This window comes from Oryza sativa, chromosome 7 (assembly GCF_034140825.1).
Source record: "Oryza sativa Japonica Group chromosome 7, ASM3414082v1".
Taxonomy (NCBI): domain Eukaryota; kingdom Viridiplantae; phylum Streptophyta; class Magnoliopsida; order Poales; family Poaceae; genus Oryza; species Oryza sativa.
In genome coordinates, this window is record NC_089041.1 from 17,967,309 (window position 1) to 17,992,174 (window position 24,866).

General features: G+C 38.7%; 2 protein-coding genes across 4 annotated transcripts; one reads left to right on the forward strand and one right to left on the reverse strand.

The window, feature by feature from the left end:
* The first annotated feature begins 14,702 nt into the window (after positions 1-14,702).
* Positions 14,703-19,246, forward strand: LOC4343248 (probable trehalose-phosphate phosphatase 10). Of its 3 annotated transcripts, XM_066311981.1 has the most exons (12): positions 14,703-14,829; positions 16,507-16,705; positions 16,813-17,160; positions 17,254-17,394; positions 17,483-17,554; positions 17,666-17,794; positions 17,911-17,967; positions 18,037-18,138; positions 18,245-18,322; positions 18,392-18,532; positions 18,699-18,791; positions 18,894-19,246. In XM_066311981.1, exons 3-12 carry the CDS (start codon positions 16,957-16,959, stop codon positions 18,954-18,956), a joined length of 1,080 nt encoding a protein of 359 aa, XP_066168078.1. In that variant the 5' UTR covers positions 14,703-14,829; positions 16,507-16,705; positions 16,813-16,956; the 3' UTR covers positions 18,957-19,246. The 3 variants fall into 3 exon arrangements, 2 of the variants coding, with proteins under 2 accessions (XP_066168078.1, NP_001409091.1); NM_001422162.1 differs by having other exon boundaries at positions 14,819-16,705; positions 18,894-19,229; XR_001547821.3 differs by lacking the exon at positions 14,703-14,829 and having other exon boundaries at positions 16,505-16,705; positions 18,608-18,791.
* On the reverse strand, positions 19,182-22,347 carry LOC4343249 (beta-ureidopropionase). Its single transcript, NM_001422161.1, has 6 exons — positions 22,123-22,347; positions 21,312-21,419; positions 20,828-21,016; positions 20,321-20,548; positions 20,021-20,245; positions 19,182-19,871 (listed from the first exon to the last, which is right to left on the reverse strand). Exons 1-6 carry the CDS (start codon positions 22,249-22,251, stop codon positions 19,509-19,511), a joined length of 1,242 nt encoding a protein of 413 aa, NP_001409090.1. The 5' UTR covers positions 22,252-22,347; the 3' UTR covers positions 19,182-19,508.
* Positions 22,348-24,866: the final 2,519 nt, after the last annotated feature.

Genomic DNA, 24,866 nt, shown 5'->3' on the forward strand with positions numbered 1-24,866 from the left:
GTTTGGGCTCTCTCACTCCAATTCCAATATATACCTGGAAGATCATATCATAGCTAGGACCTGATCTAGAGATGTTGCTACATAGATTAATATTATATACTTATAGCACACATAACTATACAAAATAGCACATATGCATGCATGATGAAGGTGTGTTAGAGCCTCTAGGGATGTAAACGGCCGTCCCGTCGACCCGTCTGATCAGTTAATTAATCAGATCAACTCTCACTTAATTGGTTCTTCAGGTTGTATGCCTGTCACTGAATATTTTTTTTGCATTGATCCAGGAAAAGACAAAATTGGTTGATCAATGGCTCAGCAGCTAGCCTGCAGATCCATTTTGTGTTATCACTCTCTGAAGAGTCAGTATATCAATATGTGTGCAAGGAACAAAATCCTCGATTGATTGCAGGCATGCAACTCCAGTAATGAGACTGACTGTTATAATATATTCAAAATTCAGTTTTGCGATGCGTAAAAGCAACAATTTCCATTCGAAGGATTTTTTTGACCTAGGTTTTTCTTTGGAATTTGCTACAATCTTTTCATTCATAGATCACTTGAGATTCTTTGGGTAACCATGACATTTAATTCAAACTAGTAAGATTCTGTGCTTTCCAATGGGTCATCTCATATAATTAGGGATTGGCTGGGTGGATGGATTGAGAATAAAACATAGACTAACCTATATAATTAGGGATAGGCTAGGTGGGTGGATTGAGGGAAAAGTATTGAATTCTATATTGATTACGTACACATAAAGGGACGCACAACCTCTGGTGCATGGTGAGAAGGGAACGGAAGGCAGACGATTACACTTTTAAAGTAGTAGAGATATGTTCGCTTACCATATTTTGTTTAACATTTTAGCTAAGAGTATGAATAGCGAGCAAATAAATATCTCAAGTGTGGAGTATTCCACAAAACCTTATTGTAAAGAGAAAATCAAGACTATGTTATTAACAAACAAGTATGATAGAAAGGTGAACACAATAATAGAGTCCATGCTAGGTACAATAATATGCAAGTCTAGGGTAAGGCCACATTTGTAATGCATGAAAATTCCCTACTAGGATTAATGTTGTAAAAACCAGTGTTCGGTATCCAACCACGGAAAATCACTGGATAAGACCCAAACTTGGTGACGACAAAGAGAGATTCATGATATATATTTCTTAGCGAGGTTCAGCTGAACTTATATCTGTTTAAATCTGTACTGAATTTATACGTATATTCTACACAAGTTATAACAATTAATCGTTCCTGTCATCGTGTTCCGAACGAGGTCTAATTAAATCTCAATGGTACTTGGCTTGATAAGAAAGTGAAAATGTGGGTACCATTAACCCAATAACACAAGTGCTAATCATAGTCTGGGAGATGTTGGAGCTTTACCTAACTATAAACTCTAGCAGACGGCACAACGAAAAGCCGAGATTTTTCAGTGCCAATTTGGATTTTGGAGGGCCGGGCCACATAAAACGAAATCTCAAAAGCTATATATACATAGTTCGAAGAAAACGAAACCGAAAAGTTTGACGACTCACGAAGAATCCCAAGGAGGATTTGCCAAATCTCCCAACTTGCAATAAAACCAACGTCTTAATTTACTTGTCTCTGGTTCTTCTGATCTGCCTATAGCAATAGCACCATTCTTTTCTATCATGTGCACACGTATATGCATACTAACCCATGCAAATTAATAGCTTATTTTACATGCAACCCAAGGTTTATTTAACTGCTAATCTTGTTGATTAGTCAGTGGGGTCCTGTGCCTTTTTGTACTGGAGAAGAGAGGTTGAGATAGAGCAGCACATATGATCCATGCCGTGCATCTTCCGGGCACGGATTCCGATGCGTGGTCCCAGCCGTGGATCGAATTTGTTGAAAAATATACCCTACCCTATGTTGTGGAGTACAGATTAATTAATTAGTTAACAGGGGGTGCTTTAGAAAACATTGTTAATTATCATGGTACTATGGTAGCTAGAGGGATTAGATGTGTAGATCCACTGGTGTTAACAATCATTGATCCAAATAATTTGGAGGGTACTGAGCTAGACATTTGCCTAACCACAAACTCCCCTACAAATTAGAGCCATTGGATTTGCTTTCAATTTGTTGGGCTCTACTGCGAGAGAGAAACAAACATGCATCATATATCTCTTCTAAAATCCTATGAAATTTCTTTTATGTAGCAATCCTCAGAAAGTGCAACACTCATACTCCCTCTGTTTTCTGTTATAAGATGTTTATTTGACCAAGTTTATAGAAAAAAATAGTAATATTTTGACCAAAGATAAATTTATTATAAAAATATATTTAATTATTAATTTAATAAAACTAATTTGGTAAACTTAGTCAAACTTGAAATGGTTTGATTTTCACTAAAGTCAAAACATCTTATAACCTGAAACGGAAGGAGTATGTTTTAAAGATACAATATACACAATAATATATTCTAAGATGCAACAAATCCTAATGTAAGCATGCAGTATCCACCTTCTCCAACAAAAAGTCCTATTACAAGTCCACTTGTTTTTCTATTTCCCCCTTAATTTAGGCCCCCTCAGCTAGCTCTTAAATTTTGAGATAAGAACATGAATACATATACTCCCATATGTCCCATAAAAAAATCAATTCTTGGATATGAATCTGAAGTACATAACCTATATCCAGATTCATCTATAGAAGCTAATTTATTTTGGGATATGGATGGAGTATACAAGAGGCAAGTAGTATATGTGAATGGCACATGAAGACAATATATACGAACAAGCTAGCCGTGTGCATGCATCATTGCTAGCAAGATGGAACCATCCATTTCTGTGGGGTCCCGGGGTTTGAAGATTTGGGCTATCTGCCTGTGAATATTGGGGAGAACAGAATGAGGCAAAACTAAAGCTCCTTTTTTTTTATGGATTTAAGCCAGTGGAGGCAAACAGGAGACACCACCACCACTCTTTTTTTTTTTTTTTTGCGATCAGTGGAAGTTAGTATTATGTATAGTTTCTCTAAAAATATATATGTTTGAGATTGTGTGGTAGAGCGTTCGACGATGTCTATGACCATCCGTGTTTATTCTGCTAGTGCTATATATAGGATGTACATTATGCATGAGAAAGAAAAGCCAAATGAACGGTATACCTTATCTCTTATATCAATTATTTCTCTCGTAATATTTTTTGTTACGTACATTATGATCGTCTCCTTGGATATGAAAAGGACCAGTGTAACCGGCTCAAAAACAAATTAAAGACGAAAGAGTCTATGTAGGAATACATAATGCATGGGTAAGGGAAACTTTTTTCCCCCGCTATATCATCTCTAGTTAATACGGAGTCGTGTAGACTGCTTGAGAGACAATCCTTTGTAACTCTTTCAAGTCATAAAAGTATGTTATTTTTCAGAGGCAAGTATAGGAATATGCAATAATGCATGGGCTAAGGGAAACTTTTTTTTTTCTCTTGTATCATCTCTAGGGAACCGGATCCTCTGATGTAAGGAAACCAACGTCAGAGGGCAGTAGTTTCTTCATCCACCATCCCTAAAGCATCCAACGCCTCTCTTGCTTTTGCTTCATTGTGGGGTGCCGCAACCTCTGTTCTCTCGCGCGCGAAGGTGATCGATTCATTGAGACGGCTATCAAGGAAGCGGTCACTGTCGCCGAGTCAAATTTTCGTCCTTCACATCCAAACCGGATTAACGCAGCCTACGAGGACGACAACAGCCCGATCTTGTACGATTTGCCATTGTTAAGTCAAGTGTACTCCCTCCGTCCTATAATATAAGGGATTTTAAGTTTTTACTTGCAACGTTTGACCACTCGTCTTATTCAAAATTTTTTAAAATTATTATTTATTTTATTTGTGACTTACTTTATTATCTATAGTATTTTAAGCACAACTTTTTGATTTTTATATTTACAAAAAAAATTTAAATAAAACGAGTGGTCAAAATTTACAAACAAAAACTCAAAATCCCTTATTATGGGACGGAGGAAGTATATATTTGTGTGCAGGTCTCCGTGTGGCGATCAAGTGCAAGAACAGCGCTGACGGCGAGTACGAGATGAAGCGGCCGGGAAGCTCGACGGCGCCGGCGCATTCAGCGTGCCGCTCGCCGCCGACCTCCGCGGCGCCGACAGCGTGGCTCAGCTCCACAGCGCGGCGAAACATAACGCGGCATGCCCCGGTCAGGAGCCGTCGAGGATCATGCAGCTGTCGGAGAGAACCTTCGTTGCCGTCGCCGGCAAGACCCACTGCACGTCGCCGGTGTGCGCGTCGGCGACCATCTGCAAGCCCATCTGCCAGCCGCGTCGTCGACCAAGCCGGCGCCCAAGCCGCACCCTGGCCAGCCGCCGCACCCAACGCCGATGCTGACGCCGTCGTACGGAACGCCGAGCCCGTACCACTCGCCGGCGAGGAACTAATTAATTAATGCCGTCGAGCTCACACATTATTATGATTTTTTTTCTGCTCTGCACTAGCTTAATGCCATTTATGATTTATTGTTGTCAAGGTTGGAGTAGCGCAGATAGCTTATGTATTCGTTGATCTTGAGTTTCTTGGGTCGATCGAATAAAGTTCCAGGTTGATTTGTGAGGTTTGAGTCAATACAGGTTGATTTGTCTCAGGATTCGTTTGCTTGGCGCTTCCTCGCTCGCCGCCTCGATGAATCAATCCCCTTCACGCGCCAGAGAACAGAGATTGTGGCACCCTACAATGAAGCAAAAGCAAGAGAGGCGTTGGATGCTCCAGGGACGGTGGATGAAGGATGAAGAAACTACTGCCTTCTGACGTTGGTTTCCTAACATCAGAGGATCCGGTTCCCATCTCTAGCTAGTTAACATGGAGTTCGTGTAGACTGCTCTCGAGACAATCCTTCATAACTCTTTCAAGTCAAAAAAAAAATATATCGTTCTAGATGTAAGTACATGATCAAGCTAACAATGAAAAGATTAGTTTTTTCAAAACTTCAATTCCAATTATAATATAGTGAAATTCTGTTAAAGACAGAGAAAGCTATATATTGTACTCCCTACTTCTGATCTCAATGTTAATATAGTGCAATTGAAGACTAGTAGCTGTCCGGTCATGCTTAATTTCTGTCTTAATTACGGCGCGTGTTGCTTGTCGTCCATGGACGCCCACATGATTGGACTGATGAATAATTGACACAAAGCGATCGATGTTGCACGCAACATATGCACTGATCTATGAACACACACACATAATTAGGGCATGTATAAAAGTCACTGATGTCATGTTAGGTTGTTGCAAACATGCACAGATGCACATATAGAGTTGAGAAAATATAGCTCCATGTTTAGAAGCAAATGAACCATATGCCTATATAATGGCTACCAATGGTTCTCTCTTTCTATGGATCTAGACCATATGGAAAGAAAACTACGTACAGAAGATGGTACTACATTATATATATAACTATATATCATTATCTAGCTATTTGACCTCAAAACTTTGGAAAAGTAATGGCTACCACTAATAAGTTTTTACACTATTTTTATTGTCATAGCTCTGAAAAATACACATTGAAAGGAATGTATTTATTTTTTCTTTTTGCTAGCCGTCCAAACCGTGTTCTCTTTTCCGCCTTAAAAGTTTTGTATTTCTCTCTCTTTTACCACTATTCTGTTAGCACTCACTTCTCTTTTACCATTATCATTGATCAATGTTAGTTGACCATTAGATTTGCCCCCAAAGGCCTATTATTCCCTTATGAAACTAAAAGTCATAACAAATTTCAAACAAAAAATAAGGAGATATAGTTTTAATGTTGTTAGTTTTAAAGGTTGTATGAAAATGTATATATTGTAAGAAAATTTTCAGTTAGTTTTAAAGGTTTTTATGTGAAACTTTAAAATAAAATATGGAAAATAGTTTTCACATATAAATATTAAGTAGTTGCTAATATTGTAAAAAATATATATATTAAACATGCAATGCAGTTAATTCCCTACTATAAATTATTTAATGAAACATTTGAGAACCGAATGATTCCATGGTGCATTGTTTTTGAAAAAAATAAGAAAAATAACATGTTCACCAATTTAATGTTTTTAAAATCAATATACTTTAGGTAGACAAAATTTAATTATCCTTTTTTTTTGTACTCGTTAAAAATTTTCAAAGGAATGTTTAATGTTGGAATATGCACAAGGGCATAATGGTCTATTAAGATAAAGTTAACTGTGCTCATCAGAATAAGGCATGCGTATGTACGTTTATAGGGGTGAGTGTGCGCGCGTTATGGTTGCTTGTGTTAGTAATGTGTTACTAAGAAAAAGAAGTTAAATGTCAACTACTCCCTCTGTTTCATACTCCCTCCGTCCCATAATATAAGAGATTTTGAGTTTTTGCTTGCAACGTTTGACCACTTGTCTTATTCAACAAATTTTGAAATTATTATTTATTTTATTTGTGACTTAATTTATTATCTACAGTACTTTAAGCATAACTTTTCGCTTTTTATATTTGCAAAAAAAAATTTGAATAAGACGAGTGGTCAAACGTTGCAATCAAAAACTCAAAATCCCTTATATTGTGGGACGGAGGGAGTATTATAAGTTGTTTTCATTTTTTTCTTAGTTAAAATTTAATAAGTTTGATCAAATTTATAGAAAAATATAATAGCATTTTCAATATAAAAACGAGCATATTATTAAAATATATTCAATGTTAGATTTAAAGAAACTAATTTGGTGTTTTAATGTTGCTAGATTTTTCAATAAAGTCAAAGTTTAATACTCCCTCCGTCCCATAATATAAGGGATTTTGAGTTTTTGCTTGCAACGTTTGACCACTCGTCTTATTTAAAATTTTTTGAAATTATTATTTATTTTATTTGTGACTTACTTTATTATCTACAGTAATTTAAGCACAACTTTTCATTTTTTATATTTGCAAAAAAAATTGAATAAGACGAGTGGTCAAACGTTGCAAACAAAAACTCAAAATAACTTACGTTGGACAGAGGGAGTATGAAACAGATGAAGAATCATTGGCTTAGATTGAGTTCGGGAGTGGGTTGGAACCCTCACTCCCAACACATAGAGCGGCGGTTAGTGCATGATTTATTAAGTATTAACCAAAATAAACTTGAGAAATGGATTAATATAATTTTTAAAGCAACTTTTCTATAAAATTTTAGGACTGAGGTAGTACGTGTGTTATAAAAATTTTCTTATAGCAAAGTTGAGTAAAAAGATCTTATTAATCTAATTTTCAATGTTTTTAACTAATACTTAATTAATGATGCACTAATGAACTACCTCGTGCTCGTTGTCATGGGGGGAAGTTATGAACCAGTGGATTCGATGTCAGCCTTAATAGGGATGGCAAAACAAAAGGGTCTGTTGGGCTACTTGGCTGCAGCGCTGCTGCAGCGCTGTTTCACACAAGCCAAGCAAGCAGCCGGCTACAGCTGTGGCTGCCACAGCCTGGCTACGGAACACACCCAAAAATGCACACTAACGGGAGAATGGTGAAATGAATAAGTGCAAATTAAATTTCACCCAAAAAAAAGAATATTGTGTGTTCCCTTATGTGAGCTGAAGACCGCATCGATCATCATCCCTAGTTATTATATATTAACGCACGCAAGCATGCATATTGTGTAAGACAAAAGGGAAGCTGGATAGCATATCCATGCGCGCATGCAACCACAGCCTATAGCTAGCTACTCCCTTCGTTTCATAATATAAGTCATTCTAGCATTGTCCACATTCAAATAGATGTTAATAAATTTAGACATATGCATATGTATATATTCATTAACATTTATATGAATATAGACAATGCTAGAATGATTTGCATTATGAAACGGAGGAAGTAGATTAGAATCATCTTTACTAGATTTTCACCGTATGCCCTAACAGTGGTTTCACTGGCGCGATCAATCATGCAAGATGCATATGGACATGTGCCAACACTCGTTGTTTCACTCCTAGTGCTTCATCATGTGTACGGGGGTCAATATTTTCCACCATAAGAGCCAACAGCTCTCGACTTCGGCGTGCACCATGGTCGACCATGACTGGGTTTACAACTTTACATACCAAGGAAAACTGGCCGGTTTCTGCGAAAAATATATTTTCTAGGACGGCTAAAAGCATAAAGCGTTGGGTTTTTTTATTAAGTTTGAAGTGGATTTTAATTTTTTTTCTTTTACGAAATTCGGTCAGATTAATTTCACCGCTTGTCAATGGTTTCATAAAAACCAATGTTCTAAACCTCTGGCTATAGCGGCAAAGATGGAGAGGGGAACAACTAGGATACTTCAATTTTGATGCTAAGATTTATCGGCCGCTAATAGTTGTACTTAGCCTCTAAATTAAGTATGAATTAGGAACTATGAACTCCACGTATGAAGTATGAATTATGAATTGGTGATGAACTTGATGTGCAAATCAAGTGAGTGATCGATATGCTAACTTTTAGCCTAAATTCTGTCAAATTTTTGAACTTTTTCCTAATATTTTCGACAACAGCTAATGTCTTAGCTGTTGGAGAGCTCAACCGCTAAGAGGCTTAGCCGGAGATTTAGAACTTGATAAAAACTAGAAAAAGCCCCTTGACTAAGTTTTTGTGAATGGTTAGGTGTTAGCTAGTAGAGGTTGTCCTTTGTCCTTGTTCCATGGTTGTTAGAAAGCTTCCTAAGATTTTGTGAAAATCCGTTTAGTTTGAGATAATAGATCATATATATGAGTTGACCGTAGTAAAATTATGGCAAATATCACCTTTGATCTTGATGTTCGAGTTACATGTACATGAATTTACATCCACTGAAGTTTAAATCCTAACGTCTATACTTAAATAGTTATGTATCCAATCTCTCGAGTTACATGTACATGAATTTACATCCACTTAAGTTTAAATCCTAACATCTATACTTAAATAGTTATGTATCCAATCTTTTACAGATGATAAATAAAGCTCTTAAAAATATGTTTGATAGATAGAGTAGACATAGCCACCCATCCAATCTAAGGGAGACTTCTCAAGAATAAGAGGAACATGATAACTATAAGCTACTGTAATATATTAAAAATGGTATTAGTATTAAAATAAAGTTTCTCTTGACAATCGATGACTTGACTGAACCCAACGTGCCATTCATTAAACCTACTATCTACACAACCACTTCTTTTCTGGTTTCATTTATTAGAGGAGCCTAGCTAGATAGGCACAAATGTTAGCAACGACCCCGATGATTCATTTCTAAACTAGCTAGAATTAAGCATGGTAACGACATGTAAAGGGAAGACATGTGCACACACTCACGATGTATGGTGTGGCGTGCCCTTTACACGCTCAAGACAGGCCAACCGTAAATCTATAAACCTCACAAAATCCCCATTAAGAGCACATCCACGTGTGCGTAATTATATATATGTATATGTTTTTTTAATTGTGTGCGTAATTATAGATATCAGAATTTAAACTCTACTGAGTATACAGGGTTGAACGAAAACAGGACAAAAAAAACTGACTAACCGACGCGGGACAAAAGCTATGTTGCTGAGGACTAAATCGGTCCATTTCATCCAAATTCAAATTTGAATTTTATTTTTTCGAAGAACTCATATAAATTCCTAAACAAATTAAGAAAATATGAATCTAAATGACTTGTTTACCGGGACAGAATGGAAAGCGTGAGAAAATAAAGAACATGTTCTGATGGGCTGTGCCGTAAGGCCACTACTGAACTGCAAATTGCAATATGTAAGCCCATTTATGTATTGGTAATAGCTCTGCAGGACCCCATTTATGTTTTGAACTGCAATAAGATCGAGTATAAGACCACGCGCTTGAACCTTATAAGAAGAAATTATGGGTGTGTTGGGGATTGAACATAAGACTTCAGGGTTAAAACCACATACCACTTATCGATGAATCTCTACAAGATTAACCTAACGAATTAACCAACGCTGGAGCCGATGTTAAACTTGCCTTCTCCGTTCAGTTTGGACTAATCTTGCCGTTTATTTCCGTTAGGAAAATCGTTTATTCCGATCGGTTTTCTATCGATAGCCAACAAGCAGAACGAGAAAATTCAAACTCGAATTCGGTTTTCTGTCGATAGCCAACAAGCAGAACGAGAAAATTCAAATTCGAATTCGAATTTTAGTTTGCGAAAATTGATCCAAGTCGGAGGTTTTTGTTCGGTTTTCACGAAAACAACATTTAAGGAGCTGAGTGAATAGCCAATATGGTCCTAAAGTTTCGCTTCGGGCTCAATTTAGTCATCGATGTTTCAAATTGTCCAAACAAGTCCTCTAAAATAATTATTTGGGTTAATATAGCCTTTGGACCCAAAAAACGCCACGTGAGCATGCCAAATCATCCTCACATGCAGCGGTATAAATGAAATATCATTCTACCCTTATATATCATAATTAAAAAAAAAGACACAAACAGAAAAAATAACAAGCCAGCCTAGGCCCAACATTGTTGCAGAGGGTGAACGACAAAAGGAATTTATACAATCCGTGGTTGGCTGCAGCAATCGTAAGTGACAATTCTAAAACGATCATACACGTGCGAAATATTTACCTTCTTTTTTTTTCTTTCTTTTCTATATGGTATATAAGGGTAGACCGCTGCATGCGAGGATGACTTGGCATACGCACGTGTCACTTTTTATGGGTCCAAGGATTATATTAACCCAAATAATTAATTTGGAGGACTTGTCTGGACGATTTAAAACCTCAATGACTAAACTAAGCCCGAAGCGAAACTTCAGGGCCCATATTAGCTATTCACCCTAAGGAGCTTTATTAAGTCCTGGTGGTTAACCTATTGACCTGGCAAAATATATTCCCTTAAAAAAACTGGGAAAATATATAAAAGAAACTGCGGCCTGCTGGGCTATTTTCTTAGGCCCACGTTAACAGCATTCACGGCCCATGCATCTCCGAATTGGAACATGACTAATTGTAACAATGATAAAAATAATTCAGAAGCATTCATAGAAATATGGTTGATAGCCCCTCCGTCCCATTTTAACTGCAGCCATAATTTTCCATGCACAACTTTGATCGTCCGTTTTATTTAAAAAGTTTTTAAAAAAAGTAAAAAACAAAAGTCACGTGTAAGTACTATTCATGTTTTATCATCTCACAATAAAAATACTAATTATAAAAAAAATCAAATAAGACAGATAATCAAAGTTGGATACGGAAACTTATGGTTGCACTTAAAATGGGACGGAGAGAGTATTTAAGAGATTAGGAGCGCACGATCGGCCCCCACAGGCTTCTATATTGTGAAATGTAAATTGTTGTAAGAGTAAATTGCATTAGCAGTGTTATGAAAATATATGCACAACGGAGACACGAATTTTTACGTGGAAAACCCTTGCGGGAAAAAACCATGGGCGCCGACCGGCAATGATCACTATAGAGGAATTGGATACAAACGCAGGGGATACATTGGGCTATCGCACCCTCCCCGTGCGGCTTACAAGGGATATATATAGCAGAAATCTAGGAGTCCTAATAGGAAACTAATCCTATAAAGTAGAGTCATATTAGATAACTAATCCGAATATATTGTGGGCCCGAAATTCGGATCACATATTTAACAATCTCCTCCTTGAGACGAATTTCCCTTGTAGCATAAAAATCTTCAATCTCCAAAGAACCTCGTGATGATAAAATCAATGTGCGCCAAATAGTCACTTGGACTATAATCCATAACACCCTTAATCCAGAAGAGGTAGACCATACTTCAAACTCGCCATTGGGAACAAATCCTAAATTTGCTGGTATGACATTGTGGAACCCAGCAGAGACGCGAAACTGATGTACAAACTTCAAACTCGCCATGGGAATAAAATCCTAAATCTGCTGGCATTAATTTCTGGAATCCAAACAGAAACGCGAAAAATTCTTGTGCACAAAAACAAAGTACTTAGATCCCCTGATAACCTCCTGGTATGTTGGGTACAATGGTAGCAGAATTCGCCGGACAATTTGATCACCTTGTGATCTTGACAGGAGCGAGGCTCCCTCTCGACGACTTGAATGTACTTTTTTTTAATCTCAGGTGCATGACTTATCCTCCTTGAAACATGCGCCAACTTGCATCTTCACTTGCCATAACGAGATTGCATCTCAATCCAGGAGTGGTAGATCAAACTTCTAACTCGCCTTGGGAATAAAATCCTGAATCTGCTGGTACAATTTGTCAAACCCTAACAGAAATGCGAAACACTCTAGGTGCATAAAACGAAGTATTTGATCTCCGTAAAAAACCTCCTGGTAGACTTGGCTTTGTGAACATAGCAATTTGGAACGTGAATTTGTGTTCCCCTGAACAGAACCAAAACAATGCAAGGCTTAAATCCCTGGTACGATGGATATGTGCACGCAGGAAAAATCCAACGTGAAATTTAATTCACATGAACAGGGCAGGAACGGTGGCTTCCGCTTCCTGACTTTCTTTTCTCCCGACGTGGGCGTGCGCTGGTAGATTGATCTCCTGAGTCCCGACGTGTGTATGACGCCGGTAGATTGGTAGGTGGACGCCGGCTGCTCGGAGTCGACAGATGACCCCGCTTTAAATCGGCGAGACGACGCGACGACACGCGCCTGCTGCCGCCGATCAGATGAGATCGATTTCTTCGATCGTGGAATCACGCCAGTGACCAGGACATCATATAGATCGATCTGATGGATGGCCACGAACCCAACAACGAAGCGACTATAGATCGAATCTCCAATGCTCTGATACCACTTGTTATGAAAATAGATGCACAACGGAGATACGAATTTTTACGTGGAAAATCCTTGCGGGAAAAAACCACGGGCGCCGACCGGCAATGATCACTATAGAGGAATTGGATACAAACACAGGGGATACATTGGACTGTCGCACCCTCCCCGTGCGGTTTACAAGGGATATATATAGCAGAAATCTAGGAGCCCTAATAGGAAACTAATCCTATAAAGTAGTGTCCTATTAGATAACTAATCCGAATATATTATGGGCCCAAAATTCGGATCACATATTTAACAAGCAGTACATATATCAAGTAGGTATAATTTAGTACTCAAACTTGTAAAACACTTATTTTAGTGTATGTACATGTTTGATGTGTGCGAACCAAGATGAAAAAACACAAAATGGCCAAGCTTACCAAGTTAGAAGTTGGTTAGGACACGATGTATACAGGCATGAGACATGCTATATTTGTAAACTTGATTTTCGCTTTATTATTGTCAGTTCTACCTCTTGCATAATTTCTTTTTTTTTATTTTTCTCCGTGCACTCTTAGGCCTTATTAAACATTTTTCTGAACAATGTATGTCTATGCGGCTCTCTCCTCACTTACATGTTAATGTAACATCCTAATCAACACTTAAATTAGCAGGATTAGTCTTGTTTGTGTGTTCTTTGGCCTTGGTTCACATGGACCTGGCAAGTTCATGTACCAAAATGAGTGTTTTACTAGTTCATGTACTACATTACATCCATCTAAAGTTTGTGTACCGCTAGTGTAATTTACTCTTGATGCAAATCATGGGTAGGGATGAAACGAAGCGGATAATTTCCATCTGCTATGGGGGAAAAGAATACTGATACCGTTCAGAGTGGATAATTATCGGATAGTCCGGATACAGATATGAATACAGATATATTTTCCTGGATATGAATACGAATATGGTGTCGAGGCTTTCGATGGATACAGATATCCACTGAAACCATGAGACATACTCATTTCTTTATAACTCTAGGACCTTTAATCTACCTTTTTAGATTTTAATAGTAGCCAATCTCATAACATTAGTCCACACTATTAATATTATTTAAGCTTTTAAATATTTTTATAAATTATAATATATTCAATGTAAAATGAGCTAATTATGTATGATGGTATTGTTTCTATTAGAAGTTGAGGTAGTTTTCGTGTTCCAAGAAAAAAGTGTTTCCGCCAATCATATTCAACCCTTATTCATATTCGAGATAAGCTGTATTTGTTTCCGTATCTGAGCTATTCATATTCATTTTCATATCCGGTGAAAAGAATAGTAAAATGAATATGGTATGAGCATTATCCGACCATATCCACTCTGTTTTTATTCCTAATCATGAGTATATATGACATGTCTAATTGAGGGTGTCTAACGTAACTTCCCACCTGACGTGGTTACTAACATGTGAGCCTGAGGGTGGTATGACTCACATGAAAGCAACCACATCTCTCTGATTTTATGTGAAAGAAACCAATCCCCGACAAGGATAAATAGGTTGTGTCACTACTACATGGAGGCAAATAGAGATCAGCACTGTAGATGCCGAAAGTGGTATAGCCGGCAACTATAGTGCTTTTCCCGCCCACTCACCCGCCCACGCGGCTGCCAGCCTACCAAATCACCTTTCTCCCTAAATAGGTGCCAGTTTTTAAATATAACCAGCAACTATTAGCCTGTCAGAGAAAGGTGTCGAGTTTATGCATATATTATAGGTGCCGGTTTTATACCGATGATCAAAGTCATTTGTGCCCGCACCTATCTAGTGTTCTGTAGTAGTGTGTGCACATGTGCAGAGGTCGAAAATGTAAACTTTTTCCTTGCCATTATCTTAAAATTGCATGTCTCATGTCATGTAGATATGAAATTCTCTATGGGCGCATCGCATGCATGCAAGCTGTCTTGCTTCCTCATCACAACATCTTCCCTGAACGCCCGCCTTCTACGTCCCTCCCCCTCTTCTCGCTCCCTCCATTCCGACGTCTCATTCTCTCTCCACATTTCCTTTTGATCCCTTCTCTTTTCTCTCTCTCTCCGGCCGGTTGATCGAGGTGAGCGTTTCCTGACCTACTTGCTCGGATTAATTACAAATTGATTTGATCACGTAGATAATTACATCATCATCATATTGATGGATGGATGCTTGCACATATATGCATGCGTTTTGAATCTGGTGATGTAATGATATCCAATTAATAATCTTGCTGCAACACGAAAGCTCAGCCAGTTTAATTGATTTGATTTAGTTAATGCCATCGATCTCAGGCTTGATTATCGATTGGCTGTTGAATGCACGGATTAATCAAATAGGTTGAAGGCACGCAATGCAAAATTCCAAATTGATTGTGGACCTCTTCGGTTTCTCCTTGTATAAGACCTTGAATTTAGAAATTATTAGTGAGCTATCGAAAGTTTTCAGTGGCATCACATATTATCTGCTTACTTGGAACATATAGAAAAATAGAATTATTAATTAATAAATTAATTGTATTGAGCATTATACTTCCTTAGTCTGAGAGTATATAGCATTGGGCATAAAGTTAGTATTAACTATTCACCATGTAACTAGCTTCTTAGTAAAGGTACAAATTAAGGACTGAAGAGAAACTCCAGACTTTTAATCTTCAAACTGAAGGCAAGTAATACATTTTCAGCCCTTCCATTTAGTTCCTTGGAGGATCAAATTCAAATGTTGCGACGGATGAAGACGCACGAAATTTGATGCTTTTATCGCACGTTCATGTAGTATTTGGTCAATCGATCTCTGCATCATGCCTTGACCAAGATGCATATTTAGTTTGATGATCTCTGTTGCTTCCAATTGCACTCCATTAATTGTTTGAACTAATAGTCGTTTTGCTTCATGTAATCGAATGCTTCCTGCGTTCGATTGGTGAGAGAAGTGCACTCCAATGCTGTACCAACAGTACTCTTGGGTTTTTCTCTTAGGAGAGCTTTATTTAGAGTGAAAGGGACTTCCTAATTAAGATTTCTTTATTTTGAAAGAAGCTAGTAATTAAGATTTCTTAACATATGCACACGTGAAGTTATAAAACATGACTCAAATCTGATGTTGATGTGTGTTCGACCAAGTCCCTAATCAGTTTTTGCACTTTTTCTTCTGATTTCTCACGCCAACTGATCAATTAAGGCAAGTAGGATTTTAGTTGTGTTCTTTTCTTATTGTTTTCCTTTCTCTTGCTTTTCGCTTTCTCACCTCCTACCTCCTTGGAGACAGTCCACAATTGTGAATTTTCAACATTAGAAAAATAATCACAATTTTGTGGAAATGATTGAAAAACTAATTAATAGGTTGCATTTCACATGAACATAGTTAATTAGAGAACAAAATGCATACACTAGGTGTTAGAGCAGTACAAAAGTTATAGAAGATGTCACTGCTTACTGCATGAGTATCTTTCTTCACAATCCCATTCCATCATAAATATTGCCTAAACAATTCCACTCAACCTTGTTGCTTGTTCAACTTTAATTCTTTCATAACTTGATATGAAGGTCAGGACAATTACTGTAGACTAGTTTCTTCATGGTTGCACGCTGAATAATCGTACACAGATGCCCTTGCTGTCTCTGAATTCTCAAACACTGAACATATATTGTAGAACATTTTACACCTATTCCTGTCTGATCTCTTGCTGTGTGTGTACGGAGCATGCTGCCGTTCTTCCCAAGACTTTGTGTCTCAATTGGTTATTTTTGACTTGAAGCGATCCGTTTCGGTAGTCCCTGAGGCAGCTAGCGTAAGCCTCTTTTGACTTCCAAGCACACAAGTTACTTGCTGCCTCAGATTCATCAGCAAGTCACTAGTACTTTTCGGTATCTAGATGAAGCATATATATAAACCACAAGAAAAGCGGCTGCCCATTTGTGTTCTGATCATGAGGAGATTCAGGTGGTTTCTTGAAAGTATGTATTGCCATTGCTTCCTTTTGCCCTTTTGATTTTTCATTATATGATGTAGAGAGAAAATTATATATCTTATCGCATCGATGCTTTATTTTTCGTTGTGAAAGGGATGTGAATCTGTGGTTGCAAGATACTGAAGAAAGTAATAAGGTGGTTCTTCAATCTTCATAGGCTTCAGAGTTCAGAGTTGAGTTAATGTTTTTGCAAACAAGGTGTCTGCTGACAGTTTGACAGTAAAAAGATCTGTATATATGGGTTCCTGCGGTAACGGTAGAAGCTCTGAATATGATGATCCTGCATCATTAGAGAAGATGGAGGAACTGGTTTTACCTCTGAAATTGATGCCCTTACACACCAATGGCCGGTTGTATGACATGAGGTTGTCCTCACCTACTGCTACCTGTGTGATCAATAGTTCATCTGGTTCATTCGACCCGATCTACCGAGCTTGGACGGTGAGTTTACTACCATACTAGTTGCTGAATTTTTGTGGTAGCAGTGTTTGATCTTGTAAGAGTGGCGCAATTTTGCATTTGTTGTTGTTGCAGAAGAAGTATCCTTCAGCTCTAAATGCCTTTGACCACATTGTTGCCTATGGCAAAGGGAAGAAGATAGCGCTGTTTTTGGACTACGACGGTACACTGTCGCCAATTGTCGATGAACCTGACAATGCTATCATGTCTGACCAGGTGGTTTTCATTGCAATATCTAGCTCTGTTGAGTCTCCTCTTGTCAAGTTGTATTGACTAAAACTTCTGCACAATATCGTGTATACAGATGCGCGAGGTGGTGAGGAATGCTGCCTTGCATCTACCCACTGCGATTATCAGTGGAAGGTCTCGTGATAAGGTGCATATGTTATTTAAAAGGTTTCGACGTAATCATTGTGCTGATATAATAGTAAATTGATATGTTATCTGTCATTCTGATACTAACTGTACCTTTTTGTATCAATTTTAGGTGTTTGATTTTGTTAAACTAACAGAATTGTACTATGCTGGTAGCCATGGAATGGACATCATGGGTCCAGTTGGGGAACATGATTCAGTTACTAACCATAGGAGCTCCATTAACTCAAATAGAAAGCAGGTGTGGAGAGCTCTTTACAGTTCAGCCAAGCATAATATTTGTTTCCAAATTTTAGTGCAAAATATGATACAGTATTTGTTTTTTGAATTGAATTGATCTTTTCAAACGGTTTTTAGGGCAAGGGAGTGAAGATCTTCCAGGCTGGTACTGAATTCTTACCAATGATCAATGAGGTAGAAAAATGTCAGGCTTTACAACTCCATATTTTAGCTCAGTGTTCATCTTAATGTAATGGAATGCAGGTTTTTAGATTGCTCATCGATAAGACAAAGGCAATCGACGGTGTGAAAATTGAGAACAACAAGTTCTGTGTATCGGTGCACTACCGCAATGTTGAGGAGAAGGTGAAGATTTATCTTCTCAAAATCATTTCATGGGGGAGAAACTATTCATAAATTATATTTTCAGGCATATGGGCAATTCCTTGCTTCTGATTAATCTGACTTTCAGAATTGGCAACTTGTTTCTCAATGCACAAATGATGTCCTAAAAGTCTACCCTCGCCTCCGATTGACTCATGGACGAAAAGTAATTATCTGAAAACTGAAATTGGCTCCTGAAGATGACTGTCAGCTGTATCTGATCATTGAAATGCAGGTTTTGGAAATTCGTCCAGTGATAGACTGGAACAAGGGGAAGGCTGTGGAGTTCTTGCTGGACTCCCTAGATCTAGCTAGCTGTAAAAATGTTCTCCCTATTTACATCGGGGATGATTGTACCGACGAGGATGCTTTTAAGGTGCGGAATTCTGCTTTCATTCAGAAGGATTTATGTCTTTCATGGACAAAATTCATTTTATGGTTCAATTTTCAGGTTCTTCGATTTTAAGGCGCATAATCTGCTTTCCTGCAGAAGGATTAATGCTTTTTCATGGACAAAATTCATTTTGTGGCTCAATTTTCAGGTTCTTCGTGACGATAAAAGGGGTTTCGGGATTCTGGTGTCATCTGTACCAAAGGATTCTCATGCCCTATATTCTCTGATTGATCCATCTGAGGTAGGTTCATGATTTGTGTTCCATGTAAGGCACTGTTTGATGACAGTTCTCATAATTGTTTTTTATGTTCATTCATGATATATAGAGCTATTTCAATTGCAGGTTATGGAATTCTTGAAAAGACTAGTGATGTGGAAGAACGAAGAAGCATCACATAATAAGTAGATTATAAATATATCTGATGTTTACTCTAGGGTAGATTTCTGAATTCTGACAAAGAGAATAAGCAGAAGGGCAACAGAATTAACTTGGACATAGTGGACAGTTGTACATCATATAGTTAATCCATTTTCTTAGCCTAGCAAGTGGCAAAATAAAAGTAATTGCCATGTTGTACAAGAATGCGAAGCATTCTGCACAAGTCCAGTTCTTTGAATAATGGTCTCAGTTGTAGAATGGTGTAACTTGTTAATGAACTGTGATATAAATTTTTGGGCTAAATCATTAATATGGCATATTGTTTGGTGTGCATTATCTTTACAGATCATACATACCTTGCAAATTTACAGCAGAAAGCAAAATGAGTATCAATGTTTCCAACTCCAAGTAAAAGGCAATTTGAGGTAAACATGTATACAAATTTTTCTTTACATACGAAAATTGAAAAAAGAAATCGATTCCCCAATGGCAGATTTTGAAGAGTTCCCTCAAACTGAATGCTCTAAATGTGTAAGTTCCAGAATTGAGTGCTCTCCTTTGGCACCAAGTTTCTCACCATTACGCACTCTTATTGATCAAGGGGTCAACAATGACTTGAGGTTTAAAATCTGGCTTCAAGTACTCTGAAAGCAAGGAAGCATACGTGTCATAACGGGCAGTCATGCGGAAGCCCCACTTGTCTTTGATCTGGCGACATAAGTTGAGGTCCATATCAGATATCATCAAGCCATCTCGGTAGCGAGATAGTGATGGGGTGCAAGAAGCATCAGGTGCTGAGAAATGGCTGGATCCATAGAAATGACCAAAGTCGGCATGCTGAGGTTTCCCGTCACCAGAAGTGAATGGGTTTGGGAAGACCTCTGTGCCAACCCGGTTAATTGACCCGACAAAGTAGCTATTTGCAATTGCAGCATTTCTGGCCTGAAAGAGTACAACTTAAGCATCAGTGCTGTTCTACCGCAAATAAGATCAAAAAACGAATAAAATTATTCAAACTTCTGAAAATTTCAGAACGCAACAACTGGAAGTAAGTGCTATAAAACAGAATGGAATGTAAGAATATATCTGACCTCAATGGGCCACATTGGTTCACTGAGTTCACCAACAGTTGCGGATGGGTTGAATACTATTTCAGCTCCATTGAGGCCAAAAGCAAGCCAATTAAGGGGATGATGCCTTCCATAACAAATGTTTACTCCGATTTTCCCATATGCTGTTTCAAACACTGGATGCCCAGTGTTACCCTCCATATAGTATGTGCTCTCATTGAAATCACCGACTCTTGGGATGTGATTCTAAAGTAGCATTTTGTTAGACCGGAAATGCTTAGAGATATCCAGAGGAAATAAATATGTACTGATTGCACATACCTTTCGATGTATACCAATTATGTTCCCATGATTACCTATGACAACAGCTGTATTCCATACAATCTCTCCGTGGTTTACATCTCTTTCGAGGATTGGGCTCACAATTACCATGTTATATTTCTTAGCAAGTTGTTGAAGAAATTGAGTAGATTCTCCATCAACAGGCTCAGCAAACTCACACCACCTTTTCTCACGTGTGCAGAAGGCAAAAGGCATTGTCCAAGCTTCCTGAATTTTGGGTATCAACCATTAGAATGATATGCACCTTTGGAAATTTAAGCCAATGTGTCTAGAACATAACATTGCCAGAAAATTGAGAAGGAATATTCTGAGCAACAAGGATCAGAAATGAATTAATCAAATATTCACTATTAACATGGAGAATAAGTATTCTGAGAAACACATTAGGTTGGAAATGAAGATATACATACTAACAAGTTGCATGGGAACTCTAGAGTAATTCATCAAATGCCAAAAGGAAGTTGTACAAACCGATAATTGACTCACCTGTAAACACAAAATATTAACACCAGCATCACCAGCTGCATCAATCATAGGCTTGACTTTCTCCATGATAGCCTTCTTCTGATCTGCAAAATGACTGGTGGTAGGAATAGCAATTGAGTTCTGAATCAGGCCAACTCGAATAACCCGTGGTTGCCTGAGATACTCTTTATCTGCATCAAAACGGAAGGCCTGCAGCACAAAAGAGCACTACTTAAAAATTGAGACAACAAGAGTGCAGGGAATTATCAGTTTAATTTGCTAGATGCTGAAGGATTGAAAAGCGCAACCAGTAGACAAGCTGCTACTACCACTACCAAAGAAGAGTTTGACATGATGCTTTATTTGTCTTAGTGAATCCTGATTCAAACATTAAAATTGTACATGATTATTTACCAATAGACAAAGACATTTTTTTCTGTAGATAGTGTGTGTTTGATTCCATCCATAAATCAATGAAAGAATATACCAACTATCAGGAAATAACCTGCACATCAAAGTTATGAGCTTTTGCAAGAGCAGATGTGGCTTCGGGCAATGAGATGGCCTCTAGAGCACGCCCACAATTCAGTCCCAATAGCAGCCGGCTTGCTTCCTGTTAACAAATATAGAAACTAAGTTAGCAACAGCTCAGGCTCAGCATATAAACAAGTTGATATCTTCAACACATCCTTACCATAAAGCTTAACATAAAAAACTAGTACGGTTCCCCAAATAATCGAACCATAATCTATTGTTCTGTATTGGCAGTGATATACTTTAGCATCTTCTAATGAAACCATATCATAATTAAACTTCATAGCGACTGACAGATCTTGTCAATTAACTAGCAGTACTGTACCAATTTTTTGCCTAAGGAGAACACTGAACACAACGAATTCCCATCAACAGATGGATGGACAACCGTAGCGCATTAACGTTAACACTACAGGATGTTTTCTTCAACAGAATTACTCACTGACAAGTGACAACAGTCAAGTCACTATCTGACGCACAAAATTGTGTTAGAGAGCAACCCGACATCATCAATTACAATCCGTACATATAGTCTTAGCCGCCATAATGGCAAAGACATCAGGATCAAGTGATCAACACAGCCATCTATCTCATCACCAAGAACCCGATTAACTCACGACATACCAATCGACAACGCCAGCGCCGCCGCCGCGAGCTCGCCCACCCGGAAACCAACCAAGAAACAGGCGGCCCCGGAGGGGGGATGACCCAGACGCATCCGACCAACCAACCAACCAACCAGCGGGCCGCCGTTCGGGGGGAGGAGGAGAGGGAAGTTTTACCTTGAAGAGCTCCGGGGAGAGGTTGGACTGGAGGAGCCTGTGCAGGGACTCGTACCCTCCGATCGACCCCGCCGCCGCCGCCGGCGCATCCTCTCCCTGCGGCGGCCGCTCGCCGTTGCTGCTGTCCATCCTCTCGACTGCCGGCTGCCGGTGGTGCGGTTAGTGTGATGCGATGCGGTTGCCGCACTTGCCCGCCCTCCTCGTGATTGGGCTCGTGTTAGAGAGGCGAGTAGGGCTCTCTCTCTTTTCTTTTTTTAACTATGGTTTCCTTGTCATCTTGTATACTTGTATTCCTCGCATATGCATGTGAGGTTTGATTGGCATTATTGTTTGTTTGTTTGTTTGGATAGGATGGATTAGATTGGATTTAGATAGGTGTAATAGTTGGCGAATTTTCTACATCAACGTTGGTAGATAAATCAATTATTATACGCTAGTATTAGTATAGCTTTTATTATATAGTAATATTGTAATCTTGTAATTTTTTCCTGTTCTATCAATATAACTTCACACCGTCTTGTGCAAATCGTTCAAAATAAATTATATAGTAATATTTTAATTGATTCCTATAAGTAATTATTCCTAATCCATTAAGTCATCCATGAAGAACACCTCTAGCTGCGTTTGTTTCTCGCTTCTCCCCTCCTCTAGTCCCCCGTTTTGCACGTGTATGTTTCCCAAACTCTAAACGGTGTGTTTTTTAAAAAAAAAAATTCTATAGAAAAGTTATTTTTTTAAAAAAAATCATATTAATCATTTTAAGATAAACTAATACTTAATTAATCATGCACTAATGAGTTGTTCCATTTTACGTGCGTGAGAGGGTAGTTCCCTACCCAAATTGCCGAACAGCCTAAAGAGTGTTCGGAACCCAGTTTTAAGCTTACTTAAAATGTGGCGACTCTATGTTTTTTAGTTAAGTTTGGTCTACCCCCAAATTATTTCAAAAGTACAATTTATCCCCCTCAACTGCAAAACTAGACAATGATGGAGGATGTAATTTGCAATTAATGTGCGGATCAAATAGTTGGGGATGTACACATTAATCCCCTCCCCTTTTCAAGTGGTCTCGACTTCCCATGTGGTACTCTAACATAATGAAGGATGTGCCTCGCCAATCAAATCCCTCTCCCTCTCTCAATGGGACCCACCTACCAATGGCATGCATTGGAGGTCTCAACAAGTTAGCCGTTGTCTTAAGGTCACAAGAGTGTTGAAGGTCAACACCTTAACTGGAACAGAGAACGATGCTTGTCGAGATGCGGTCAAAGGCAGTGAAAAGGTCCTAGTGGCGGAGTAGGGAGTCGATGGGAACCTAGCAAGGTTCCAAGCTCCTACTCACAAGGGGTTGGGGTTCGGCTAGTAACAGCGAGGGAGCCTATGCCATCCTCGAATATGAACTGGGTAAGGTGGTGATGCTGCTATAGGATGCATGGAGAGGACGTGACGCTCATGCATTTGGCTCTCTTCCATCCCTCGGTGGCATGGATAGCTTTGGTGGTGACCAATTGTTGCTTGGCAGAGGTTCGGTCTCTAGATCGATAACCGCTAATATGTTGTCCTCCATGAGCTTTGCATAGGGAGGGAGAGGAGTGGGGAGGGCACCATCACTACTGAGGAAGGAGAGGAAGGGAAGACAAAACGCCGACGTCGAGCTCCTCTCACTAGTGCCGTAAGAGCGAGCACGTCCCTTTTCCTCTCTCTCAACATCAATGACTATCATGGAGGTAAGGGCAGGAAGGAATAGGCAGGGAGAAGAGAATTTAGCGGTTGAGCACACTATGGCCAGATCTAGCAAGCCAAGCTCACCAGAAGATGAGCGAAACATGAGGAGGCATGACGCCTCCTTGAGTATTTCACCATGTAGGGTTCCACCACTGCCTCCTCTTGGGATCATCAAGGGAGAAAGAGAGAGAGAGAGAGAGAGGGGAGCACATCTACAAGTGGTGGGGGGTTCCTAGGGAGTGCCATGACGACGGTTTCTCACAATGAGCACGGAGAAATCGGCGGCTCTCATGGAGCATAGGCGGTGTTGGCATGTGACGAGCACGTGGCAAGGGAGGTCTAGCAACTGTGCAGGTCCATGTCTTATGAGAGTGAGAGTGAGAGAGAGATAGAGAGAGAGATGGGAGAATGGGGGGAAGACAATAACTAGGTGCTGACATACGGAGCCAACATGATATTTAAAAAATGATAGTTTTGTTAACTGGGTTGCCACATAGTCAAATTAGTGCCACGTGTATATCACATAGTACAAAACAACCCTTGATTATGTTGGGGTGGGGTTGGGGGTAATTCATATGGTTTCAAAAGTTTAAGGTCTTAAATATCTTCTTCCGTAGTTGAGGGTAAATTGTATTATAAAACTATTTTCTGCATGATGAATGGCCGATTAGTTTCCACCAATGTTCACTTATACACGGTAGTTTTTAATGTTCCCTTCCATCCTATAATATAGCTACCTTAGCAGTTCAAAATATAATTATTCTTTTTCTTTGAAGGAAAAAAAATATAACAAGATTTAAGACCTTGTATATATTCCTCTTTATTGTATACCAGCAGAAATTCATTGCATTGAGTTTTTCCATGGAGTGAATAGAGAAATAGGAAAAAAAAACTCTTTCGAATGAAAATGGAAAAACAAATGCGTCATATATCCCACTTGGACAAAGCAAATTAGAAGAATTTTTCTCTTATTCTCATTTGTTCCTTCCTTTAGAACTACAAAAATATCTATATATTTT